Consider the following 13,920-nt stretch of genomic DNA (forward strand, 5'->3'; position numbering starts at 1 on the left):
ATATGCAGGAAGGGGAAACAGCACTGGGAAAAGCAACCTGCTGTGTGTTTCCTTTAGGTCTGATTTCTCTTGAGGAGTTTGGCCAGACGTGGAGACTCTTCACCTCTCACCTGGGCATTGATGTACATGATGACTCCCTTGACAAGTTAGTCCTCAGCATAGACTACAACAAAGATGGCCACATTGACTTCAATGAATTTTTAGAGGCCTTTCATGTTGTTCACAGACTTGAGAAAAAGGCAAACTCATGAAAAGGCAGAACTTCTTGTGGGCTGCCCTGGAAGTTCACCTTCCTGTCATTAGTCATAAAAGGGCTGTTCGATATGGTAAGCATTGCGGTCACTGTGTAAGCCTTTGTTTAGTCCCTCCTGGATGATACACACCTGCCAGTAATGAGGGAGAAGAGGTGAAAATGCACTACTTACAGTATTACTGTGTCGCTGTCCACACACTGCCACTACCTTACAATTTACCCTCCCCCTTGGTGGCATCTCCCCCATCAACCTAATCTGTGAACACTGCCAAGGTCACATCTACAACCGTGTAGGAAGAAAGACTTTGGTATGTTTCTGTCAGTGGCCCTGAGTGACAGCTGAGAGCATTGATGACCACAAAGAACGTCCTGGACCCTCCCTGGTGACCTGGTGATGAAACAGGCACAAGAGAGGCTGTCTGTGGGCTGTCCAATGCAGGAGAGTGAAACAGCGAAGAATCATCTAGTTAAAATAGGTACTGCTGCATTTAATCTTGCTCTTTGCATGATGCAGTGGAATGAAATCATTCCAGGGCACTGCTTACCCTCCCAGAAGTTTACAGACACAACTTAGAGGAACTTGGTTAAAAGGTGTTTACACTTTCATTAGATTTCCTCTTCTCACTGCTTACTTTTCCTCATATTTGCTGGGATTTTAAGCTAAGAAAGAATCATAACTCATCACCTTAATGAAGGCTAAATCCATAGCATGTTAATGTAACATACAATAGATCACAAAATAAAGCTTTACCTTCCTCAATAACGCCTAAGTGAGGTGTCATTTTGCCTGTATTTTGGTACCCTGCCCCTATCAGCATAGAACACACTTCTCCTGAAAATGAACTGGGTTCATTAAAAAACAGAGATGAGTAAGAACACAAAGTAAACACATTTTGATGCTACTGAACCTAAATATTCTTGCACATAGTTAAACTCTTTACCAGGAAAAGGAAACTGAGAAATTCTGAAATGGAGCTTTTGGAACATAGCAAGATGGAAGAATGCACTGCCCCCACCTGCCTGTCCACTTCACCTGACTGCAAGCCAACATTCTCATTCCTGCCAGTACCACCCTGTCAACTCCCACAGGGGACAGACAGGAGACCTGGACCTAATTCTCTTGCGTATTACACTCCAAAAGCAACACCAGGTCATGAGCTTTTTGATAACAGCATTACCTCGTTCAGTCTTAGTAAATAAACTGCACATAAAGTGCTTTTTGGGTAGGAAGAGGTTCCAGCCTAGTCCCTCTTTAAATTTTAATAGCTAAGGATGAGCTAAGTAAAGCAGCTCAGTTTTATTTAATAAGTGTTGAAAGTACAAAAAAGTATCCTTCCCAGTTTATCATTGCAGAATGTAACAGCAGCCCAAGCTCAAGGCACTGCTGTCTCTCTCCTATCTTATTTGCTACAATTAAATACAGAACACTTTTCCAGAAGTATGTTGTAACTTGACAGATGAATGAATAAACATGCACACACTTATTGCCATTGCCTTGGGGGAGGGAGAAGGAAAAATCTTTAATAGTGCAAACAAAAATTTACAGTAAAATTTTAATGGCATTGGTAATACAATGTATATTTTTAGCACGCATTTATTCTGATCTGTGCACTGTGATGATCAGTCCCACCTTATTCCAGTGGAGTGACAAAAAGGCTCCACTCAAGATGGACAAACACCACTGTCTGTGGTGGGATCTCACTTCCCACTGCTGACTTCCAGTGTTGTGGGTGTGAAGTGACAAGGTGGAATGGGACAGTGTAGCTCTGGAGTCCTCCTTTGTCACCTGTCCCAGTAAAGGGGCCTAAGCCAGGGTGTGCAGCAAGAGGCAGGAGCTCTGAACCATGGCTCACAGCCTCCAGTTTAGGTGTCTCCCACTAACACCACGTTCCCAAGGCTGATGTGAAGTTGAAGGGAGGGAGGGATCACTTCATGAGAGGGGATGCCAAGGTACAGCTGCAGCACAGTGTTTCGCTTGCTGGCAGTAAGAGGCTTTTGGGGACGCAGTACTGAAGTATGAGAGGAGCTGAATCATCCAGCCAAAAAAGAAAGCTCCTGTCCTGTCAGCTGGTGGTGGCACACAAGAGCCCCCTTACCCCTGACAGAAGAAGGGGAGGTGGCAGAGGGAGTAACTGTGAAACATCTAATGCCAGGAGTAAAGGACACTCGAGACTGAAACTGGGAGTGGGAGAAAACTCTGCTACTTGTACTTAAATCCAAACGGTTTGAGTCAAAGCTCTTCTTCTATAACCCCATCCCCAATCCCTTTTTTAAGCCACAATTTTTTTTAAGCCTGGCTGCTCCCAGAGGCATGACAGAGTCCCCCAGTGCCCCATGCCACAGCAGCCCAGGTGTTTCACTACCCACCACAGAAAGTGGCTGCCCCTTTGTAAGGCAGCTCGGGACTATGTGGCTCACTTGCACCTTCCAGGGACAAGCAGGGCACTTTCCCTGAGGAAGGAGACTACGATTAGCAGGAGAAAAGCCAGACAAACTTTGTACTCCACCCATTAAGTTTACACATTTAATCGTGGGACCAGCAGCTGAGGGAGATGAATGGCACTTTTGACCTGTTTAGCCTGACAAACCCGTGTCCTTCACTCGGCAGCAGGAGCAGCAAACAGCCATGAGCAGTGAGTAGGGAGGGTGCTGGCCTGGAGGAGCTGGGTTGGGGCCAGCATACAGAGTGAGCTCTGAGCTGACACAGATCACTGCTCTGGGCAGTGCCCCAGCCCATACCTGTCTGCAGGCACACCTGGCTGCCCCCAGCAGTGTGCAGGTGCTCCTGACCCACAGCTACAAACTGCTTAGGGTAGCAGTGCCTTTCAGGCTGGGACAAGCAGCTCTCAGGTGGGTCTATTTTAATTCACTAATGCCCTTGTTTCTGAGGCACAGGATGTGTCTGTTCAGTGTTGCCTTCTTTCCATAACTGAGTTTCCAGGGGCTGGAATCTGGCACTGTCATCCTCTGCTGGCTCCCCAGGGAAGCCTCACAGTCAAGTGAAGCCTCTGCCAATTAGCTCGGCTGCACACAAACTGCAGAGTCGTGATGTATTCTACCTGGGAGCACACCCTGCCACTGCAAGTGCCAGCTCTGCTCTGCTGCAGCCTCACACACACACAGGGGATCCTCAGCAAAGCACGGCATCTGTGTGAAACCTTATTTCCTTAATTAGGTTTGCAATACAATGCAACTCTCCAATTGAATGTGTCCTCTGTCTGAGCAGTAACACAGCAGCAAGTTGCAGCCGTACCTGACCTGGAAGCAACACAAGTTTCTCTCGTTTCCTCTCAGTGCCATTATGTTTCAGAGTCCCACCCTTCACATCCAGATACCTAAACTCTTAAAATTACACATAAATACTTCCCAAGTGCCTGCATTCCAGGTGATAACTCATTAGGATGATGATAAATATACCATAACCTACCTCTTACTGTGAATTACATATTAAAGTCACTAATGACACTCCCATTAAAAAAAGAAGTGTAAAGTGGTGTCTAGGTATGTTAGACCACATGTTTCATTGCTTTATACTTCAGTGAAGCTGCATGTAAAACCAACTACATCACTCCTCTTGTTTCTGAAAACAAAATTGCACTGTAGGTAAAAAAAAATGAAATGTAGAAGTCTGAGCAAAAATCATCTTGCATCTCTCACAATCTAGTAGAAAAGCAAAAAATATCTGCTACTGCTGACTTTTTGTGTGATGCCAGATAGAACAAGAAACCGTCACCCCTGCTCTTGTGCACTCATGCTCTGCACAGTCACATCTACTTTAACTAGACAAAGGATTTTACTTTCATTTACTGGGAAACAAGCTAAGTGAGCCTCACAATACATATGAAAAGGAAAATTATCCAAACCAAACCATAATGAAGGCAAAACCCTACAAAACAGGCACCATGCTGGTAAAATGACCTCCACGTCCAAGTGCTAACTGTACCTGAACTGTAACTTCATGCTCCTCCACAGGCACATGGTTCTCAGGGTGGTTAACACAGTGCATCTCTTGGAGCTCCTGGGCACCTGGACAGCCAAACTCTTCTGGTCTCTGCAAAAGTATGAAATCACCTCCCAAGGCCTCCCACACCTCCACTCTCTTGAGCCAGTACCCAGACATTGTTACAGCAGCAGTGACTCCATAGAGGGAGAGCAGGGAGGGTGGCTTAGCCTCCCTGGGACCAGGAGTGCTGGCAACTGAGACAGGGGGCTACTTCCCTCCTTCATTCAAGGTACGTCAGGTACCTGTATAAAACTGAAAACAAAAACCTCACTCTCAGAAGCACCACATACTATTGTTATCAAAAAATAGTTTTCAAATCCTATACAAATGGCATAGTTCCATTTTGAAAGAGAGAAGGCTCACAGAAATGTGCTTAGCTGGCTTATTTGCTCAGAAAATACCTTTTACAGGCCTATCTGCTCTTTTCCCCTCTCCCTGGCAAGACAGAACTGCTTGGATTCTCTCAGCTCTGCAGTGCCAGCACACCTCCCACACTGCTGTGGGAGCCTGTGGCCATGGAGAGGCTAAAGCTACAGCCACTTTCCTAAGCTGTCAGCTGGATGCTGACATGTGACTAGTGGCAAAGCCAGCAGTGCCAGCACAAGGAAAACCACAGCCAATGCTTGGGGTAAAGCAGAGTTTTCCCCTCCAGAGGCAGGCCACCTTGGTTTTCACCTTAAATGGACACCAAGCCATTTCTCTGCAGCACAGACCCATTCTCCCTGCAGCAGCTCAGAGCTTCCAGTGGACAGATTCAAGGTGCCAGCACTAACCTAGGAACTGTCTGAAGGGAGACTTCCAGGCAGCCCAACTCCTAACTACATGTGACAAGTGAGACTTCAAACTTAAAAAAAAAATAAGAAAAATAGAAAGAGGAAAAGGGAAAAACCAAGAGAAACATCAAAGCCTTCCATAAACTCATGCTGTGCTGGAAGGGCTGCAATTGTGCCATTCTTAACTCTGAGGCTATTTGCAAGGGAAACTATCAGGAGACTTGGAAAGGGTGCTTGAGTGGAAGAGGTTTATCTCACTCCATTCAGAGAAAAGGATTACAGGCATAAAACTGTCTGTCACCTTGGAGAAGCTGGAGTCTTGAGATTTTGCCTCCAAAGCCTTGGGGATGCAGGGAAGGAAGCTATTTTGTTCAGATTAAAGACAGATGCAGCTTCCTGAGAGAGGCTATTCTCTCAAATTAGTGGACATTGCAGATGTTTGTCTCTACTGGTGTTAGCCCTGCATTGACTAGGTGCAAATGAGAAGAGAATCAGGATAAAAGTGTATTAGAAATACCACCAGGTTATTTCAGGTTATTCCTACTCCTCTAATTTACATTTCCCTGGATGTTTCACCCTGTGCATTAGTGATTCACAACGATGTACATTTACACACAGCAGGAGAAAAATTAATGAATTCCACCACTTCCCTTATTTGGGAGACTCTATGCCCAAGATACAGCTCCCTCATTTCATTATGCCTTTTGATCTCCACAGAGTAATCTGTTTCCCCTTGGCAGAACTGTATAATTCTTGCTAATTTAGTATGAATTACATTTATGCACTTTGGGCAGAATAGGCCTCATTATTTGTTATTTCTTGCACACTCTCCTAAAACCAGGCCAAATTCCACCCACCTGTTCCCTGCAGGTAGGCATGGACATGGCATGACAACTAGTGTCAAATGCTGAGGTAGTGCACGGCACACACACACAGGCAGCAACTAAACAAGAGGTTTGTGACAGGGAACTGGGGGAGACAGAGGTTCTGAGTCTTCCCTCCAGCATGAGGCATCACTCACTGCATTGCACAGCCTGTGCTAGGCAGGAAATCATGTAAATAAATAATTATGGCTTTTGTTAGGTACGTCATGGTGCCATACGCCCCACTTGGAGCACTGTCATAAAAAAAGTGGCAAATTCCTGTGGCTACATCCTTCTCCAAGATACTGCCAGTAGCTCCAAATGATTTCTGAAAAGACACAAGCAAAGTAGTAGTGCAAGTTAGGCATATGTGCTTATTTACTAGGAAAAGCCCACCACATGATTTTCCATTTGTGCTGACTACCGAAAGCAATTCTCCTTTCCCTTATGAAACCTTAATCAGGATTATTACCAGGGCCCAACATGACTTAGTTGGATCAGTGTAAGTAAATGAGGAACATACAACTTCCCAGATTTTTGTCCTTTTTGGAAATCAGGTTGGATTACTCAAATATTGGTAATTCTAATGCCTTCATAAAACAAAACTTCACTCTATCCGCATACTTCAGAGCTTGTTAGCCACTACAATTTTATTCCCTTTAAATCTCCCACAATTCTTAAATTGGTTTTCCAAATACATTTCCAGAAGATACTTAAGTGATTTGGTCTGTCTTTGAGGGGAAAGAACAAGGGTAAGATCAAGCTCATCTCACATATTTAAAAAGGAGCAGGGGATAATTTTCAAAGGAGGAGGCTTCCTACCACTGCCCTTTGAACTCACCAGCTCCTGCAGAAACAGGTCATTGGCCATGTGCACGATTCGGTCCACGTGGATGATGCCCCCAATGCTGCTCACCTCAATGTCAGACAGGAATGTGAGGACAAGAATAGCTTCCACCAGGAGCTGCCTGTACTCAGGCTGGGGGACGTGGTTCAGCACCGATTCCACGTGCACAGCAAACTTGATTTCACACGGGGTCATCTGGCAAGTTTTGAGTGGAAATGGAAAGAAAACCTGACAAATCCAAAAGACTAGTTCCCCACATCCTGCAAGCACTGAAACATATGCTCCTCTCTGCACATGGGGGCAGACTGACTGAAGTGAACAAAATGTGCAGCTTTAGCACTTACAGAAAGTTCTCGTGCTGCTAGACCCCGATTCTGCAAACAGTTACGCAACTTCCAGCTCCAGCCCTGCAACCCATCACACACATCTCACTCATACAGGGCTGCTGATGCTTAGCTGGCAAATTAACTCCTTCCTCCTCAGGCTGTTGTCTCACACACTCTGATTTTCAAGTATCTTTCTGGCATTGCAGGTTAGTTGCAAAGCTAAAATTACTGTTGAATTTTAAAAATAACCACATGCTTAGAGAGGCAAATTTTAAATAGCCCCTTAGCTTTGCCACACAGAGATATCGCTGTATCATTTGTAGAGCAAGCTTAATTTGCACTGGCATATCTCTATGGATGTTATGCTGCCTTAGGAGGTTTGTGCTTATTTCACTGCATTCCTTTAAACGGCAAAATTAGATACTGTCTAGGTTTGACAGGCTAAAAATATAAGCTTATTTATCTACACAATAGGGATAAATAAAGCTCTCCTTTCTGAAGAAGAAAGAAACCAGCATTTAAAATTCCAGCTTCTCTCTTCAGCTGTTACCATCGTCCCTCAGATGAGAAGGAAGCCAGAGACAAATCTGAGGTAACCAGACAGGAAAGCAGTCTCAGGCACACAAACTCCACTGATGGATTACTGTTCATGAGAGTTTGTTTTATGTGAATTCAAAACTTGCTAGAGCACCTAAAGACAGAGTGGCAATATAAGGAAAAAAATGTAAGGAAAGGTTATGGATTTAAAAACTCAAAGCTTTGGTTAGAAACAATTATCCTTAACTGGTATTTACTTTTGAGATTGTGAAGCCAATATACACTTGGCTGCTGTTGCAGCATATTAAAAAATGTAAGTGGGAAGGAACGTGTCTGCTTTATTCCAACAAGTCTGTGGTGTCTCCTCACCCCCTGTAAAGGACTCCCATCAGCCACCCTCTCTCCAGCCCTGCTCTGTGGGCACACAGGGACAGTGAAGGTGTGCAGAAGGCAGGCCTGGCAAAGGACAAAACCTGCCACAAACCCACTCACAGGCCTGCCTGGCAGGAACTCATCTGCACAGACCTAGGGATGCTGGTAGAGGTGCTGGAGGAAGGTCCAGATGTTCTAACTTCAAAACCAAGGATCTGCAACAGCAGCCCTGATGCACCTTACACTGTCAAACCAAACATTCAGACATGTGGCTAGAAATTGTTGGCATTTTACTGTACCTCTCTGGTGGTTGAAGAAGGAAGAACATACCCATCAATGGACAGGCCATGGCACTGAAACAACAACATTGCAACAATGAACAGAAATTACAGTTCTTGCAAGTAAATCTGAAGGTTCTTTGTCCTAAGCCAATATGTAACAACTTTCAGGGAGAAAAAAAGCAAAGCAAAAACCCCAAAGGAGACCAAAAAAACCTGTTCAAAAATATTATTCCATCTTTGCTAAAGAAGTTATTATGTAACCTGAAAAACATTAGAAATAGCCTGACATGACACACGCAGAGTGTGCTGTGTTACAGCCCAGCTACCAAAGCAGAGGAAAGTACTTAGAGAGCCACTGCAGCAAGAGGCACACAAAGGAGGGAAACAAATCGATGAGAACATTCTGTTAGAAAGCATGTAGAAATGAAAGATAATGCAAAAGCATGACAACAGAGAGTGAGAGCCTTTCTTACTCATTTTCACTAAACCAACATTCAGTTATGTGTTTGAGATCCAGGGCACCACACCTCAAGGATGTCAACCAGTGGGGGGAGGTGGTGTTAGAAATACCAAGTGGTATACAAGGAATGAGTGACAAAACCTAAATGGTGAGAAGGCAGGCTAAGGAGTGACACATCTGGGTCCCTGAGGTACAGAAACACACCAAAGAGAAGTGGCAGATTTTATCAACAGTCTCAAGAGATTTTAAGAATAAAATATTGAAGACAAGTTAAAAAAACACCATTCATTTTAATAACCAGAAAAAGCATACAAATACTCCCAGCTATTCTGTTAGGTCAGAAGTGATGCTCACTCTACTGAAAGATTCCATTAGTAAATAGTCAGGGGGATATATATATATGACTTGTCTTGGCTGACATCAACACTAATAGCTTCAGCATAAGTGATTTTAGAAGGACAACCAAAGCTAGCCTAAACTGATGATGCACTCTTTTCCCAGCTAAGTAGGAATGAACAGCTCAGTGCTGCGAGGTGCCAAATACTGGCTTGCATCCAGCAAAGCAGAACAGGTGCATAATCACTCTGAAATAAGGAAAAATTCATAATTCTCTCCTCCTCTTTCCTGGAGAGTTGCTTAAACAGATTTCCCTATCTCTAATACCAAGGTGCTGGCAAGGACTAACTTTTCACTTAAAGACAATACAAAAAAATTATGTTAAGAATGCCATACAGCTCACAAGAGCCAGCAAGGGATCTCATGACATTCTGGAAGAATCAGTGCAGTTTCATCCTTCATTCCTCACAGGCTTTCTGAACCAGAGCACAGAACTGCACTGTACTGCAGTGCCTCTCAGCTGCACTGACAATGTGCATTAGGCCATGGGATGCACAACGGACAGTGGTGGAACAGAATTATTCAGCACTGGTGGTTTCAGAGGAAAACACACCTTCAAAGAAACACATGAATTTGTGTTAATGGAGCCCTTTTATGGTCATGAGACACACTCCTACTAATGACTGCAGTTTTTATCAGTCTTCCAGCCAAAGACCAGCTTCAACTCCTGGCAAGACACCACCCCTGGACCATCATCTCCCTGAGTTACCATACAGCTTGCTTGCCTCCTGCCTTCCACAGTGGTCCACTTACCTTCTGAAGGATTTTCCACACTTTCTCATAAAAGCCAACAGGAACTCTGTTAATAGCACCATCAAGCCTTCTTCTGCGCAGCCACTGCCCTTTCCGGTCACCCCAGCTCATGTCTCCACTGGAACCAGTAGGAGAAGTACTAGTGGGAGATGATGGAGTACTGCTCCTCTGTAAGGACATTAAAGCCTTGGTTAGTTGCTTTCTACCACATCAAGTACCACTTCTGGTCAATACATCATCATGTTATAATGCTACCTCAGAACCTGGGAAAAAATACAGGACTTGGTGACAGAGGATGATAGGGTGGGGTTTGATTCCTATCTCTCCACTTCACGAGTCCTTCAATCATTTCTCAACAAAACAGGCAAACAGTTCAATATGGAACAGCCCAGTAAATTTCACTGCTTGGTATAACACAAGGCCTGACTATTTTAACAAGCATGAACTGTTTGTCAGGGCAGTGTCACTGGTGTGCAAGATGGGGAGATTTGCAGGTAGGTCTAATTGACTTGGACCTGGCATTTTAAAAGAGTCAAAGGGTCCATGAGTCCAGCAAGAGAGGTCCTCCATGCAAAAGCTCCATTAAAGTAAGTAGATTAAAAATCTACTTCATGTGGGCATGTAGCCATCATGCCTGCCTCTCTGTAGGTATCAGTCTTGATTCCTTTGTCACTATTGCTCTGTTATTTAACCCTACCAGGCTTGGAGAATAAATTAGGCAGCAAATCATCTTCTGTGATTAGCTGTGTGTAGCTGTGGCACTACCACCAAATCGTTCTGATTCCCACACACGCAGTCTGCCCATTCCTTGCACTCTCAGAGACTGTGCTCTTCTATTTTCATGTTCCTCTTTGCACACTTGTTACTTTCAGCCCAGAAAGGACTCCACTGAGAGCCCCATCTCAACTCCCATCATCTCTTGAGAATGAAACCACCTGAGCATTTACAGGGGAAGGAGGAAAATAAGACTGAAAACTGCATGTTTGGAAAGTGCAGCCTCACGGATTCTACATGGTCAAGCTCTGCAAAAAAATGCCCAGCAAATGAGAACAGTCCCTTTCTACTGCTGCTGGTGCCTGTGAGGCACAGGTGGTGTTCCCTCAATGTTTGGTGCTTGCTGTTCCTTTCCACTGCACACTGATCAAGACAGACAGAACTTCCTCCACCCTGCTGAGCAGAGCCTGGGGACACAGGAGCTCAGCAGGAGCATCGGTGCCAAAGTAGAGAAATCTATTTGCATACAATAATCAATCTGACTACTCAGGTGGTTCAGAGAAGCAAAGATCTCCTTGAACAACTAACTCTGTGCACTTCAATCAAGCACACAGTTGGAGCCTGCTTTTCTGCACTGGTATGTAGGAAGAGAGAGGCAACAGCCACCTGGCAGCTGTCAGGCCAGGCCACAGGGCTAGCAGTGCTCTGCAGCTGTGTGTTTAGGCACTGGGGAGGTGTGCCATTGACAGTAAGTCTGCAAAGAACCATGATCCACAACCACCAGTTCAAAAGGCATGTTTAGCCGCGAGCTCCCGTCTCTCCATGACATATTTGGAGCCTCAGACTTACTTTAAATTGTTGAGGTCTCTCTTGGTAAGTATTTAAGCAATTATATTCCTTCTTAACAGTAAGAGCTTAAGAGCAGCTACAGTTCTCTGCTTTGAACGAAGGTGACTGCACAAGAAGATACGCATGGCCATAAAACTCCTGTCTCAGCAACCTGAAGCTATTCTGGGCTCCTCACTGTCCAAAGACTGCCAGCATTTATCAATGCTACATTACTTTTAAATACTGAAGACACTTGTAACATAATCCACTATCAAGAAGCTAAATCTGCTATAGTAGTTTATCTGCTACGACGGCTTAAGCTTCAGCAGAAGCAAGTGGATCTAAATGCAAGTCTCAGCTTCTATTAAAAGATTACTAATGCTAATTGGTTCCCAATGAAGATGAACAAGACAAAGAGGTAGGGTTTGAAAACAGTTTTTAGGCAGGAGGTGTCGAGAGCCAAGACCCTTGCACACACACAGGGTGAAGAGCAGGTGCAGAGACACAGACTGTGTTTTACCGTGGAAGGGAACATGCTGCTGGACATGGAGTGCCCCTCATGAAAGAACTACAAAACAAAACCAGACACCAACACGTCAGACAGACAGACATGACAGGACAGAACAGAATACAAGGTTAAGCAACCCATCTGTACAAAGACAAGAAATATGGAATCAGCTCAGGTCCTCAGGGGAAAACTGCAACAACCCCTTTCCCCTTGCAGTGCTGCACTTCAGCTGGCTTCAGGGCAGCTGCTGCTGATTCCCAGGGTCACTGTGAGGCAGATCCTGCCATGCCAAGAGTCTGTTTGGCAGCCACAAGCTGCCCATGCCACCCACTGAGCTCCCACCATGGCCAGCACAAACAGGCACAGTTTCAGATGCATGAGAAACCTTCCCAGTGACTCAGGAGTAGGGTAAAAACCAAGCTCCCCACTTCCATTCCCCATTCATTGCAAAGCTTCTCTTTGCATAAGAATGTCATCTTGCTGCAGAAAGGCTGCCCCCCCAGTTGGCAGCACTAAACAAACAGCTGCAAGGCAAAATTTTTGCTGAAATGTGAATGCAGCACCCCAGACTGGCAGCACTTTCCTCTGTAACTGTGCCCCCCAAGCCATGACTCCATGTTCAGTGCTAATGGTTCACATCCAGGCAAAGGCTTGGTGTTCAGACTCAGGAAAGAACAGCAGCAAAAGAGAGTTGCAGTTGCTCAACACATGCAGAGATGTTAGTACAAGTACTCGAAATGTTTCTTGTAACAACAAAGTTGATCTTGCACCACCCCCAGCCCCCTGCCAAAATGATATTACATTAGTATCTAGTCAACTATTCACAGAATGCAGTGAGATATGGCAGGAAGCAGCAGGAAAGGCAAAGTGGGGGGGAACAAAAATAAACCCAGTCAGCTCCTTCTCTGTGCAAAATACCATGTTTCCATCTAATGCAAAAGCAATGCTGGAACTACGTTTCTAATGTCAACAAAGGCCCAAGAATTCCAGCTCAGGCTCACTTCTGCATTTAACACAAAATAATGCTGCCACCTAGTGCCTTGCCCCTCCTCCTTCCTGGAAAGGCCCCCCAGACACCCACTATACCACGGAGCCCTGCTCAAACAGAACCCCCAAAGTCACTTCAGGGTCCCTGCAAAGCAGCCACAGCACCTTCACAGCCACAGCCACAGTCACACCACCAGGATGGCCATGATGATGCTCAGGGGGCAGCTCAGCTCAAACGTGGCAAGCAGGTCTCATGTGACAGACACCATGTGTTCCACAGGGGCCTCTGCCTGGTCATGTCCTATGAAGAACCATTAACTGATCTTTATGGTCACCAGCAAATGCTCTGGTTAAGATCATGCAAAAATGCCACTCCTGTTTGAAGGCTTATTGAGTAAATCTGTTTCATACAATCAAAGGAAAATATTAACCTTAAATGAGGCTGCTCAAAGCCCCATCCAATCTGACCTTAAATACCCCCAGGGATAGGGCATCCACAATTTCACTGGGCAACCTGTTCCACTGCCTCTCTGCCTTCAGTGTAAACAAAATATTCCTTGTATCTAAACTAAACATACCTTCTTTCAGTTTAAGACCATTGCCCCTTGTCCTGTCACTACAGGCCTTGGCAAAAAGCATTTCTACATCTTTCTTATCAGCCTTTATATACTGAATGGCTGCAATAAGGTCTCCCTGGAGCCTTCTCTTCTCCAGGCTGAATAACCCAGGCTGAAAAACACAGAATCATTCTTACAAATGTATTTTAGTTGACCACTACCTTCCTGTTGATCTAGAACAAAAGAAAATTAACAACAGAAACACAAAATAGAGAAATCAAAACCACTCATAACAAACCATCAGTTATATTCATTCAGAGTATTTTGGTTATGTTTCTGTGATCTCTCCATATACCCAGTTGCACTGTAATTTAAAGTATTGAACTTAAAAATATGTGTGTGTGTGTGTGTGTGTGTGTGTGTGTGTGTGTGTGTGTGTATTCTAGCAGTAATCATCCTCCA

At 44.8% G+C, this 13,920-nt stretch overlaps 2 protein-coding genes across 2 annotated transcripts in view; one reads left to right on the forward strand and one right to left on the reverse strand.

Annotated features, from left to right (window-relative positions):
* PPEF1 (protein phosphatase, EF-hand calcium binding domain 1) overlaps nucleotides 1–251 on the forward strand; it is a gene marked incomplete at its 5' end in the record, with an annotated part of 10,529 nt that extends 10,278 nt beyond the window's left edge. The window contains one exon of the mRNA XM_009075735.1: nucleotides 58–251. Coding sequence (XP_009073983.1) covers nucleotides 58–251 — 194 coding nt within the window. The remainder of the gene's footprint in view (nucleotides 1–57) is intronic.
* A 5,784-nt stretch (nucleotides 252–6,035) lies between these two features.
* PHKA2 (phosphorylase kinase, alpha 2 (liver)) overlaps nucleotides 6,036–13,920 on the reverse strand; it is a 34,142-nt gene continuing 26,257 nt past the window's right edge. Inside the window, exons 27-31 of the mRNA XM_009075734.1 lie at nucleotides 10,754–10,782; nucleotides 9,865–10,050; nucleotides 8,274–8,327; nucleotides 6,734–6,934; nucleotides 6,036–6,220 (exon numbers count right to left, since the gene is read on the reverse strand). Coding sequence (XP_009073982.1) covers nucleotides 6,047–6,220; nucleotides 6,734–6,934; nucleotides 8,274–8,327; nucleotides 9,865–10,050; nucleotides 10,754–10,782 — 644 coding nt within the window. The 3' untranslated portion in view covers nucleotides 6,036–6,046. The remainder of the gene's footprint in view (nucleotides 6,221–6,733; nucleotides 6,935–8,273; nucleotides 8,328–9,864; nucleotides 10,051–10,753; nucleotides 10,783–13,920) is intronic.

Source organism: Acanthisitta chloris, unplaced genomic scaffold (genome assembly GCF_000695815.1).
Source record: "Acanthisitta chloris isolate BGI_N310 unplaced genomic scaffold, ASM69581v1 scaffold12175, whole genome shotgun sequence".
Lineage (NCBI taxonomy): Eukaryota > Metazoa > Chordata > Aves > Passeriformes > Acanthisittidae > Acanthisitta > Acanthisitta chloris.